The sequence below is a fragment of the Cervus canadensis genome, chromosome 23, assembly GCF_019320065.1.
Source record: "Cervus canadensis isolate Bull #8, Minnesota chromosome 23, ASM1932006v1, whole genome shotgun sequence".
NCBI lineage: Eukaryota > Metazoa > Chordata > Mammalia > Artiodactyla > Cervidae > Cervus > Cervus canadensis.
Genome location: NC_057408.1, coordinates 16,997,365 through 17,010,521, shown reverse-complemented (window position 1 = coordinate 17,010,521; position 13,157 = coordinate 16,997,365). Strand labels below are relative to the sequence as shown.

General features: G+C 42.3%; 1 protein-coding gene across 3 annotated transcripts in view; it reads right to left on the bottom strand.

The window, feature by feature from the left end:
• SERPINB11 (serpin family B member 11) overlaps positions 1-11,091 on the bottom strand; it is a 31,232-nt gene extending 20,141 nt beyond the window's left edge. Inside the window, exon 1 of one of the 3 annotated variants that reach the window (XM_043444269.1) lies at positions 10,814-11,091. In XM_043444269.1, coding sequence (XP_043300204.1) covers positions 10,814-10,984 — 171 coding nt within the window. In that variant the 5' untranslated portion in view covers positions 10,985-11,091. The remainder of the gene's footprint in view (positions 1-10,813) is intronic. The other 2 variants (XM_043444271.1, XM_043444270.1) reach the window with 2 other exon arrangements.
• Between the last annotated feature and the right edge of the window lie 2,066 nt (positions 11,092-13,157).

Sequence of the window (13,157 nt, the reverse complement as noted above, 5' to 3'; positions counted from 1 at the left end):
AGAGCTGGGACCAGCCACCTCCGCAGGGCCCTGTTTGGCTTCCTGACCCACAGTCACAAACAAATGAAATGGTCCTTTGAAGACACTCAGTGCTGGCATCACTTGCTGTGTGTGTTAGTCACTCAGTCGTGTCCGACTCACAACCCCATGGACTGGAGCCCGCCAGGTTCCTCTGCCCATGGGATTCTCCAAGCAAGAATGCTGGAGTGGGTTGCCATTTCCTCCTCCAGGGGATCTTCCTGATCCAGGGATCAAACCCACATCTTCTGCATCTCCTGCATCGGCAGGCAGGTTCTTTACCACTGAGCCACCTGGGAAGCCCCACATCATTTGCTACTCGGCAACAGAGAATTAAAAGGGTCAAACAAATCAAAAGCTGCCAGAAGAAAGCAGATACACTCTCTTGCTTCTCTTCCCCATCGTGTCTGACTCTATGCAAGTGGTGGGTATTATATAATCAATTCATGAAACATCAGACCCTGTGAGGGCACACCGCTCTCAAGTTCTGGCCATTCTGCCAGGATCTTGGCTGCAGTCCTTAGGGCAGATGCACCCAGTTCAATTATCACCATAAAATTCTTTCACCTGTAGCTTTACGAGCAGAGTCAAGGATTAGCTGGTTTTCTTCTGTGGCATGAACATGTTCAACTGGCAAACATATACAACAAAGGAGGAGGAGAGATGGCGGTTCCCAGCCTTCCTTTCTAACTCTTCTTCCTTAGAAATTTGTCAAAAACCTTAATTGAATATTCAACCAATATTTATGGGATCCTACGGATAGAGAAGCCTGGTAGGCTACAGTCCATGGGGTCCTGAAAGAGTTGGACACAACTTAGTGACTAGATAGCAACAACTAGGTGCCAGCCCTATTCTGGAATGCTGCAGGGAAGAGCCCTCTCCCCCCAGATTCCCTGCTTTTTCAGGGATCTTTCCTGGACCACACTGATCCTCTTGAGGCTTCCAGGTTTTGCTTCTGTTCCTCTGCTCTTGTTCCAGGTGGGTCCTGATGTTCTTGTCACAAAAATAAATAAAGAGTAACAGAGGCACCCTTATTACTTATTAACTGTCAGAAATTCTGAGTTTCCAACTGTATTTCCAATTGTCAATGCATCAACACTGACATGAAGATTGATGTCAATCTTCATCAACAATAGAGATGAGAGGTTTTCCCCCCACTTGCCTAATGTCTGCTACCAGTTACCCTTCGTCCTAGAGAGTAGCTCTCTTTCCATCTACAGGCCCCACAGTCCTGTTTGCATCTGTGGTTTTTCAATCGGTTGTCGCTCACTGGAGCGGAAGAACACTGCGTCAGAAGTGAAATGGAACATGTGCGTGTGTAGTCTATCAGTCGTGTCCGACTCTGCGATCCCATGGACTGTAGCCCACCAGATTGCTCTGTCCATGAGATTCTCCAGGCAAGAATACTGGAGGAGGTTGCCATTTCCTCCTCCAGGGGATCTCCCCGACTCAGGGATGGAAGCCATGTCTCCTGCGTTGCCGGCGTCTCCTGCAGTGGCAGCCGGATTCTTTACCACTTGAGCCACCTGGGATGGAGCGTTGACGGTGTGCTGAAACTGCAGATACCTGACGCCTCTGTGGAACCCCAGCATAGCCTCCTCTGACAGCCCGGGGCCCTGAATTTTTGCCAGTTTGGCTTACCAGGGTTGATCTGCTTCCTGGATTTCTCAGCCTTTCAGCAAATCACCTCCACCCCAGCCTGGCACCAGCCTCTGGGTTTCCACGTTCCTTAGAGACTGCAGTCCACAGGCTTTGCGTTACTGCATGGGGAGGCAGAGTTCAGCTTCTCCAAGAGAGGCTTACCCAGGAGATGCACAGCCAGACAGGTGGGAGTTACCGTACAGTAGCCACACTGTTGGTTTTAGGTTCCAACCTGTGCATTGAGTGTCGCTGACAGCAGGAAATAGTGAATGTTATGTGCACTTATTACCTGAGGTTTGTGTTTACAATAGAGTCTTATTTGGAGAGGTTAAAAGAAAAGAAACTTTTCCAGGGCTAGGATCCAAAAGGGAACATTTGGGGCAGGAAAAGAAGTTGTTTTTAGGGGATGTGATTCTTTTCTGTGGGGACTGCAGCCCACCTGCTCTTTCAAGAGATACCACATAGGTACTTCCCTGGCGGTCCAGTGGCTGAGACTCTGCTCTCCCAGTGCAGGGGGCCAGGGTTCAATATGTGGTCAGGGAATTAGATCCCACATGCCACAGCTAACAGCTCATATTCCACAGCTAAGACCCAGTGCAGCCAAATAAAAAAATAATTTTAAAAGAGATACTGCATAACCAGGCAGCATCAGCAAGGAGGATCCACCGTAACATGGGACCAGTCCTGTGAAGTAACCTTCATCCCCATTGGTCAGAGACGCTTCAGAAATTTCTTTCTTTCATCTAGTGGAACCAAGAGACCTTGCCTCAGAAAACTCCCTTCAGCCTCTGCAGTGGCACCAGTCATGACTAGTCACGACCACTGGGATCCACAGCTTTATCAAGCATCACACAGACCAAAATCGCACAGCAAATGCCCTGACAATAAAATTTTCATTGGAACCACAACCCACAAAAATTTGATGCTATTATAAATGGATATGTTTTCTTAATCTCCTTTTCAGATTTTTCTCCTTTAGGGCATGCAAATACAAACCATTTTTGTGTATTGATTTCATATTGCAGAAACTTCCTGCAATTATTAAATTATTTGTTAGAGCTAACAGATTTTTGTGGCCTCTTTAGGGTTTTCTACATATAAGATCATGCCATTTGTGTATAGAGACCATTTTATTAATACTTCTTTCTTTCCAATCGGAATGCCTTTTATTTCTTTTTCTTCCCTGACTCCCTAGCTAGAACTTCCAAAATTATGTGAGTAGAAGAGGAAAAAGAAAGTGGCTGTTCTTAAGGTAGCCACTTTAAGTTTTCACTCTGCAGTGTGACTCGAGCTGTGGGTATTTCACAAATATCTTTTATCATGTTGAGGAAATATCCTTCTATTCTAATGTGCTAAATGCTTTTATCAAGAAAACGTATTGAATTTGTCTGATGATTTCCTACATAAATTGAGATGATCACGTAGTGGTTTTTCCTCTTCATTCTTTGTTTCTGTGCTATTGGTGGTGGTAGTTTAGTTGCTAAGTCATGTCCGACTCTTTGCGACCCCGTGGACTGCAGCCCGCCAGGCTCTTCTGTCCATGGAATTTCCCAGGCAAGAATACTGAAGTGGGTTGCCATTTTCTCCTCCAGGGGATTTTGCTGACCCAGGGATCAAACCTGGGTCTCCTGATTGGCAGGCAGATTTTTTACTACTGAGCCGCCTGGGAAGCCCTAATGTGCTATAGAAGCTGATTATTTCAATGTGTTGATGTATCCTTGCATTCTAGAAATAAATCATACTTGGTTATGGTACGTAGTTCTTTTAATATGCTGCTGAATTCAGTTTGCTATTATTTTATAAGGACTTTTGCATTAGTATTTATGGGAGATACTGGTATGTAGCTTTCTTTTTTAGTGTCTATTTAGCTTTGGTATCAGGGTAATGCTGCCTCTATGGGATGAGTTAGGAAATACCGTCTCCTCTTTGATTTGTTTGAAGTGTTTGAGAAAGATTGGTGCTGTTTTCGAATATCTGGTAGAATTCACCAGTGAAAGCCATTAGCACAGGACTTTTCTTTGTGGGGATAAACAATAAATGTTAGTGAACACAGAATAAGACCACGTCATTTTCATGATCAGATGAAGTATAATCCATCCACCATCCTGTCAGTTAAACATCATTCTCTCTCCCTGGAGCCTCCCTCTCCTAATAACTTTAAGAAGCCCAGGGTGATCCCAAGTTGAGATATACAGGAGGTTCATCAATGTTATACTTGCTTTAAAGAGAAAAGACCAGAAGTCTGTGTTGTCCCGTGAGTCTTGTCCTGCTGAGCTGCTGCTGCGGTCACTGCCACACGGTGTCACTAGTGGTCTGGCCAGAAAGAGGCAGCGCTCGGAAGCACACAGCAACACGCCGGCCTGAACCCGGCCGCGGCAACAGTGACGTCCAAACCTTTTGTTCAAGAACAGCTCAGAAAGTATGTTCCAACCCTCCCGTAGTTTTTAGTTGACATCTAAAATTTGTCTGTACTGTAAATAGTTATAAAAGATAGCTCATGACCTACTCTCAGTGTTGCTATTTTATAATAAAACTGTCACATCACATTTTAAAATGCATCCAGTGGAATCAACCCTAAGATGCTCACTATCATCCATTTCCAAAATACATGACAAGCCCTGTAGCTTTCTAATATGTTACAGTATTCTTTCTTACATGGAGACTATATTTCTACTCCACTTTCTCCAAAAAATTTTACCCTAATTTTATATTTTAAAGTCTTTTATTGATAACTTTGTCATCTTTGCTTTCAAATGAAAATATTTATAAATTTAAAATATGAAAGATTCTTATTTTCTATTATGATATTTCTCTAAATTTCATAGGTCTCTTTTGGATTGAATTATCACTACACTTACCTTTACCATACAACTGAAAAAAAGAATACATTAAAAATTCAATAAAAGATTATTAAAACAAAAGCTAATTTTTTATTGGAACAGCATTCTCATTCTTAATGAGAGTCAGACCAAAATTATCCATATTGTAATTTAAGGTAAAAATGTAAACTACTAAAAATTCATTGGTTCTGCATCTAACATAGAATCTTGGACTTTCTTAATAACTAACTGGTGGAGTCATTTAACACTTTTAGAGATAAAGTAAAATGAGGAGTCCTTTCACAGGAGAAAATAATCATGATGAGATTTGATGAATTAATTGAAAGATTGATAATATTGATAATTGACAATTGATAACATTAATTGGATGATGCACACCATATCTGAAAAAAAAATTTCATGCATTTTATCCAATGAGACTTGAAAATAAATCACCCAGTAGAGCATTCCAGTTAGTTTGGTATTTTCTTGTCACTGACATTAAGCATCAAGAACAGCAGAAAAGAATTTGCTACACATAAACTCACTGGTAGAAAATTCATATTTAATTTCAGTAGATGCCCTCTGCTGTGGTCTCCAGAGGGGCTCAATCTTGACCATGGTCAAAGCCTCAAAGAGGCTAATATTATTGAACATATATCATTACTCCCACCTTCCCCATCTTAATTTATATGTACTCGTATTTCAGAACAAGTCAATATGAACTAAAATACCCACCACCACCCCCCTTTTTTTGGCCATTCCACGTGACCTGTGAGAACTTAGTTCCCTGACCAGAGATTGAACCTTTGTCCTCTGCAGAGGAAGTGGTGAGTCTTAATCACTAGACAGGCAGGAAAGTCCCCGAATACTGTCTTTCTGACCCCCCATAATTCACATGTTATAGAAAACTGTATGAAAAGGGGGAAGGCAGAAGCCTATGAGTGGGCCTGCACATCTTGATTAATCAGTAGAAGAGTTTTGTCTTTGTTGTTCCCGGGCGTTTCTCATCAGGAAGATCTGAGCGAGGTGACAAGGTCACTGTTCTTTTGTGAAATGTTGGCAGGTTAGGAAACCTGCCCCTGTGAACGCAGGAGACTCTCGGGTAACTACATTTGGAGACGAGAACCCATGCACTTGAGATAGTGAAAAGCTAGAGCAACAGAAACATCCCTGTAGACACCTCGAGATGTACTCTTAATAGAAAGACTACTGATTTAGAAGATGTGTGGGCAAGGGGAAGGGCCCCACCATCAAATTCCTGTCTCATAGTTATGGGAAATAGCCGGGTGGTTTCCCCTCAAACTATTAAAGTGATTCATCTTGACTAATGAGATCATTATTTGTAGTGGGTTGAATAGTATCCCTCAAAAATGTATGTCCTTGGAGAAGTGCAGGGTGTAAACTTATTTAGAAATAGGTGATTTATTAACTGGGTGATGTAATAACTGGGCTTCCAGGTGGCGCTACTGTGAAAGAATCTGCCTGACAAGGGTGGGTTCAATCCCTGGGCCAAGAAGATCCCTGGAGAAGGAAATGGCAACCCATTCCAGTGTTCTTGCCTGGAAATCCCATGGACAGAGGAGCCTGGTGGGCTACAGTCTATGGGGTTGCAAGAGCCAGACACGACTGAGCACAGCTTCAGCAGCGTGGGTGAAGCTAGTTAAAAGATGGTCAAAGGAGCTCAGGGCGGGTCTGAATCCAATGACTGGGGCCTTATAAGAGGAGACACACAGAAAAGAAGGTCATGGAAAGACAGAGGCACAAGCCCAGGAATTCCAGGAACCACCAGAAGCTGAAAGAGGCCGAGAAGCATTTTCCCCTAGAGCCTTCAGAGGAAATGTGGTCCTGAGAGCACACTGACTTTAGACTTCGAGGCTTCAGAAGCGGGAGAGAATGAATAGTGTGAGTCGCTCCACTGTGTCTGACTCTTGGCGACCCCATGGACTGAATGCCTGTCATTTTTAGCCTCAGTTTGGGGTCCATCATGATAGCAGTTCTAGGAATCGAACACACTGTTTGAGAGCAGAGAAGAGTGCCCTCCCACACTCCCTGCCTGCATTGCTAAATGACCTTAATTTACTAGAGCAAAACCTAAGGATTTTAGCTGTTAAAACAGTACTTCCAGAGAAGGATGTGCCTATCATTGGAAAACTACTGTAAATCAAAACAAATATAGACCAAATAAATAATTGAATGTACTGAGTTTCAGGAAAAATTCTTTTACATAGAGTTATGTCATCAGTACTTTGTCAAGAGATCCTTGTACTTAGGGAGACACCTCTGGAATCATTTCAAGGTCAGAAGTTTCTTGTGCAGTAATAGACAATTACTGGTACCTTGGGGAATGAATGCTCTCATGCTTGGGCAACTGGGAAACCGAAGGACGTGATAATAACTATTCCTGGCAGTGCTAGGAGATGACTCCCAGAATCATTTCCAGAAATGCGGAGGGAAGAATCACTTCCAGAAATGCAGAGGCTAGTTTCAGAGACAGTGAGATGGGAAGTGCATGCTAATGGAGTAGAGTCTGGCTCAGGAGATGAGGTTTGGCAAGTCACTTGTACCCCAAAGTAAAGGATCCTTGGCAAACCTCTCTCATGAATAAGTCCCTGCTTCTAACATGGATGGACCTAGAGATTATCACAGTAAGTGAAGTCAGACTTGGGAGGGAGGAAGGGAAGCTAAAGAGGGAGGGACGATATATATAGTTATGACGGCTCTGCATGGCTAGACGGCAGAAGCCAATACAGCATCGTAAAGCAATTATCCTACAATTTAAAAAAAAATGAAGTCAGACAGAGAAAGGCATATGACACCACATGGTATCACTCATATGTAGAATCTAATTTTAAAAGATGATACAAATGAACTTATTTACAAAACAGAAAAAGGCTCACAGATATTGAAAACAAACTTACGGTTACAAAGGGGAGACATGGGAAGGAAGAGGGAGAAAACAGGAGCTGTTCCTTCTTCCCCATGTGCCTGCTTCTCCGCTGGGTGCTATGTCTGAGGATCTATCCTATCTGATACATGAATATCCAGCTCATTTACATTCACTGCTGTAGGATATTCCATTATATAAACCTGGAGTATTTATTTCCTTTATTAGCCTATTAACAAATGTCTAAATTGTTTCTATTTCTTGCCACTGTTGACGGTACTGCAATTAACCCACAATATATGTCTCTTTGAGCACAGCATGTGAGAACATACAGGGTATATGGTTGAACAGAGAATTGCTGAATTTCAACCACATACCACCAAGTATTACCAAGTTACTTGTATTAACAAACATTTTCATCAGTAATTTATCAGTCATTCTCTTCTTCTACATCACACCAATCCTTAATTTTTAAGAACTGACAAAAATTAAAGACAAAGATAAAATATTAAAGCAACAAGGGAAAAAGACAAATAATATAACAAGGAAACTCCAATCAGGTTATCAGCTGATTTCTCAACAGAAACTCTACAAGTCAGAATGGAATGACAGGATACACATAAAGTGATGAAAGGGAAGAAACTACAACCAAGAATATTCTACCCATCAAGACTCTCATTCAGATTTAATGGTGAAATCAAAAGCTTTCCAGACAAGCAAGAAATGCTAAAGGAACATCTCCGGGCAGGAAACACAAGACAAGGAAAAGACCTACAGAAAATAAACCCAAAACAATTAAGAAACTGGTAATAGGATCATATATATCTATAGTTACCTTAAATGATAAAGGATTAAATGCACCAACTAAAAGACAGACTGGCTGAGCTGATGAAAGCATGTGCATGTGTGCACTTCCACTTACCACACCACTCCGCCTGACACCCCCCAAGTTGTATGCAATTATTTTATATTGTTAGGTTAACCATGTTCTCATTAAGGCTCATGATTATAATTATCTTTTATTTTTTGCTGGACTATTGACTGTGAAAACTGATAAACATCTTTTACTATTGTGACTATGTAACTGTTACTCATTAATACCATTATATCATGATTGAGCAACAGAAAAATAAAATCATAAAGCACCAAAACTACCATTTAATATAAAAACTTGTAATCACTTTTTAAAATCCAGATGCATATTGGAATTATCTTGGAATTTTTTGAAAAATACAAATGCCTGGTAATGCCTTTTTTTCTCCAAAGCTCTTGATGTGTTTCTAATGAGCAGCCACGTTTAAAAACTACTGGACTATATGATGACCTTTTACTTTTATCTAGTACGTTTCATTTTTTCCATTTCATATTCAGGGCTCCCATTTCATTTAGTTTATGTTTTCTAATTTCCCCATCTCTCTTCTTTTTTTTAGATATTCTTTCTCAAACTTTTATCAAGAGTTCGTATGCGTGCGTGCATGCTCAGTCACTTCAGTCGTATCTGACTCTTTGTGACCCCATGGACTGTAGCCCACCAGGCTCCTCTGTCCATGGGATTCTTTAGGCAAGAATACTGGACTGGGTGGTCATTCCCTTCTCCAGGGCATCTTCCCAACCCAGGGATTGAACCTGCGTCTCCCGCATTGCAGGCAGATTCTTTGCCACTGAGCCACTAGGAAAACCCCAAGCTTTTGTGTACGTATATATAAATAGTATGTATAAAATGTGTATTTTAGAAAATTATGAACTTTTGCCTAACTAAAAGATTTATGATATTTTTTATTCCTTTTGCTTGATTTAGTATGAATAGAATGCTAGATTTCTAATTTTAAAAAATCAATATGCAACAATCAACAAAGGTTTACTGTATAGCACAGGGAACTATAGTTAATATCTTGTAATACCCCATGATGGAAAATAATCTGAAGAATAGCACATGTGTATATGTATAACTGAATCACCTTGCTGTGCATCTGAAACATCATAAGGCAACTATACTTAATATTGTTTTATATAAAGAAAATATTCAAATAGGTATTAAACATCATGGATCCAATTTTTAAGGGTCAAGAAAAGCTTTGGGGGTAAATTCATCTAGAATAGAGGTGTAAAATGAAACAAGAATCAATTCAATTGTTGCGACAAAATGAAAGTTTTGCAGTTGCCCAGCACTGGAAGGAGCTGGAATGAAGTGGAAAACCTACAGGGCACAGAGGCAACAGATCACTCAGTGACTATTAAGGAGTAACGTACAAGACGGCAGGTAGGCACATCCTGAAGTACCTGGAGGGCCAGAAACTTAAAATAGGACACAGGGACAGAGAAAGAACAATGGCAGCAGGAATAAAAGAAAGAGAAGACCATGTTTCCTGGAGTCATGGTGTGAAGAGGGTAGTAAGGAGTTGCCCTTGAGAAAAGATCAGGAAAAGATCAAGATCATGGGAAAATTAATACTTCACATAAAGAAAGGAGAAAGAGGGACAGTCATACTAAAAGGCAGTGCCTGTATTGATTTTTCTGGGTGGTAAAACAGGAATGCCAGGGTGAACCAGGAAGGGAATTATAAGAGATCAACAAGGAACAGCTTTGAATTTGTTTGAAAGCATAAATTAGGATGACTGTCTAGGGCGGGAATGGAAATGTGGGAATGAGTGGAGGGCTGGAGTTTTATGCATTTGTCTTTGTCTTACTTGATAAGCCTACATAGGAGACTAATTCGCTAGCTAACATCTTTTTATATCTTACTGTAGTTGGTTCTCCTTTGAGAAAATTAAAGCTTATTAACCTTATTCTGATGTCATTCAATGTGTGCACATTTGTATCAGTATCTGTAGGGAACATTGCAATTGGCAGGTATCCTACTGATGGATGTTTGAAGGATCTTCCCTCCTAACCATTTTCACTACGACAGGCACAACCACATAATTGGTTAAGAAGGAAGACATTAAAATGCTCCCTAGGATGTGCAACTCAGTAACACTGACAAAACTTCACGCCCTTCACAAGGAAGTAAAGGTTTAGGAAGACAGAGGAGCTGCTTCTTAACCAACCAACAATGGTATTAGAAAGAGCAAGATGGTTCCTGAAGGTGTATTGCCTCTAGAGTTTTATTGGGTTCCTTGATTCCCAAAGACATAAATTAGAAATTACAGACTTGCAAAATCCTCTGAGAATTGCTGAGTCTTTTGTAACACTTTTGTGACATCAGGGTGTCATAACCTTGTCTATGAAGTGCCAGGAGCACTTTCCAAAGACAGGGGGAGGGATTGGGGTGGGGAGGATGATGTAGTTTCTATTCGAACTATCCTAAGAGCTCTGCATGTTTAGTCCAACTTCTAGTCTTTACCAGTGAGTGCCTTCTCCTCAAAGCCATATGCTGCGTGACAAATCTTTATAAAGTTTATTCTCAGAATTCAGTCCTGGTTGAAAGCTCCCTTGAAGACCAACTTACCTTACTTTGTCCCCTGGGCTTCCTCCAGGCCCAGCCGGGGCTCCTTGACTCTCTGGGCTCAGAGCCCTTTCTCTTTGAGCCCAAAGACGTCCACCCTGCTCCGGCCCGGGGCCCTCCCGCTCTCTGGCAGCGCCCGTGACGCAGCCCTGACTGGGCGCTCTCATTCCTCATGTCTGTCGTTTTTCACCCTGGGTCTTCTCTCCTGCCGTTTCCTTCTTCTTTAGACTCAGCTCCCCCATCAGACTCCAGCAGACTCCACCCTCGCTCAGCCCACCCGTCTCAGCTCAGGGGTCTCTGACCGCCGGTGTCCGGGGGTCAGGACACACGTAACCAGGAGGCGCCCTAAGAGCAGCAGGGCTGAGCTCAGGAACCGCCTCTGCGGTTTCGACACACAGGTCTCCCCTCCTCCAGCTGGTGTCTCCAGCCCTGTGCTTCCGGGACCCTGTGGTGGGCGGGTCTTCCTGTGAGTGAGTGACGTGCTGGGACTGCAGACCCCGACCAAGCGCAGTACTGAGTGCGGGGTGAGGAGAGAATGGCCGCCCACACACGCGTGCTTTCTCCTAGCCTGGTGGGAAAGGAAACCGGTGCAGCTGCTGGGGAAGGCAGTCTGGTAGTTCTTCTAAATCAATCATAGAGTAAAAATCGACCAATCAATCAATCCAACATAGACTTACCATTGACCCAGAAATTCCACTCTTAGGTTAATGCCTAAGAAATATGTCCACAGTGAAATTTCTACATGAGAGTTCATGTTGGCATTATTCACCATGGTACACAAAACCCAAATGTATATCCACACATGAATGGATTTTTTTAAGTGATATTTCATATGACGGAGCATCATATAGTCATATAAAGTAATGATGCACCATTTATTCAACAGCGTGGATGAACCTTGAGACTATTATGCTGAGTGAAAGAAGCCTGATTAAAAGAAGCCACATACTGTGCAATTCCATCTATACAAAATGCTCAAAATAAACAAACCCATGGAGACAAGAAGCAGATCAGTGGCTTCCAAAGAGGGGAAGGAAGAATAGTGGAGGGAGCTTCTTGGGGAGTAATGAAATTATTCTGGAACAGATCATGGTCATGGTTGCATAACCCTATCTGTGGGCCAAAAGCCAATGACTTTTACAGTTTTAAAAGATGAAATCTACACTACAGACATTTCCTGAGATCTACAGGGGATTGATTCAAGGATACCTCAAGCATATAGAAATACTCAAATACCTTCTATGAAATGACATATAACCTACATACATTCTCCTTTGTACTTTAAATCCCCTTTTGATTTCTTATAATACCTAATACAGTGTAAAGGCTATTTGAAGGGTAGTAAATACAGTGGAAAGTAGTTCCTGGTGTGGGGCAAATTCAAGGACTGTTTTTTGGAACTTTTCAGAATTTTTTCCAAATATTTTCAATCTGCTTGATTGAGTCTATGGGTGCAGAACCCTTGGGTTTGGAGGGCTGACTGTATGTGAGTGTGACACGGTTGGAAAGTCAATCCACAGTACAAACACTCCACACCCTTTCAAAGGGGAAATATTAGACCAAATGCCATGGAAATGCAACCCTTCCACTGACAGCCATGCCTCCAGGAACAGTGTACTCTGGAGAAAAACACGTTCTTTTGTCCACCTTTATTCCCTTCCCACAGTGACTCATTTCTGCTAAACCCCAGCTGGATAGAGCAGTCTGGGGGAATGCTGAGTGAGCATGGTTTGACCTTCTCTGTAAGCCACATCCCCAGAGGAAACTGCTCCAAATCCATTCCCCATTCACTGTGATGGTGTCTCTGGGTGGAGCCCAGCATTGCCTCTAGTGACTGTGGGTCCCACGGAGAAGAACATGGAGACACATTCCCACCCCTTCAGATTTTGTGGGATGATGTGATATCTCTTGAGAGGGCAGAAAAACAGGTTCTTTTCATCTTGACACAAGGAGACAGGTCAGTAAAATCCCAGAGCCTGTCTACACACTTCCCTGTGGGAGTGAGTACACACGCAGCATCCTTGGACCAGCTACTTGCCTGGGGAAGTCACCTGAGAAATGCACTGCCTTCTATACCTGGGCTTCTGTTCTGCTGCTCTGTGCCTTGCTTCTGTCACTTGTGAAATGGGGAACACAGAGGCAGCATCCTGGAAAAGGTGGCAAAGTGGAAAATGGGTCAATACATACTCCCTCCATAAAAATCATATTGTCTTGGGCTCCAAAACCACTGCACATGGTGACTGCAGCCATGAAATTAAAAGATGCTTGCTTCTTGAAAGAAAGCTGTGACAAACCTAGACAGCATATTAAAAAGCAGAGAAACCACTTTGCCAACTAGTGATAAAAG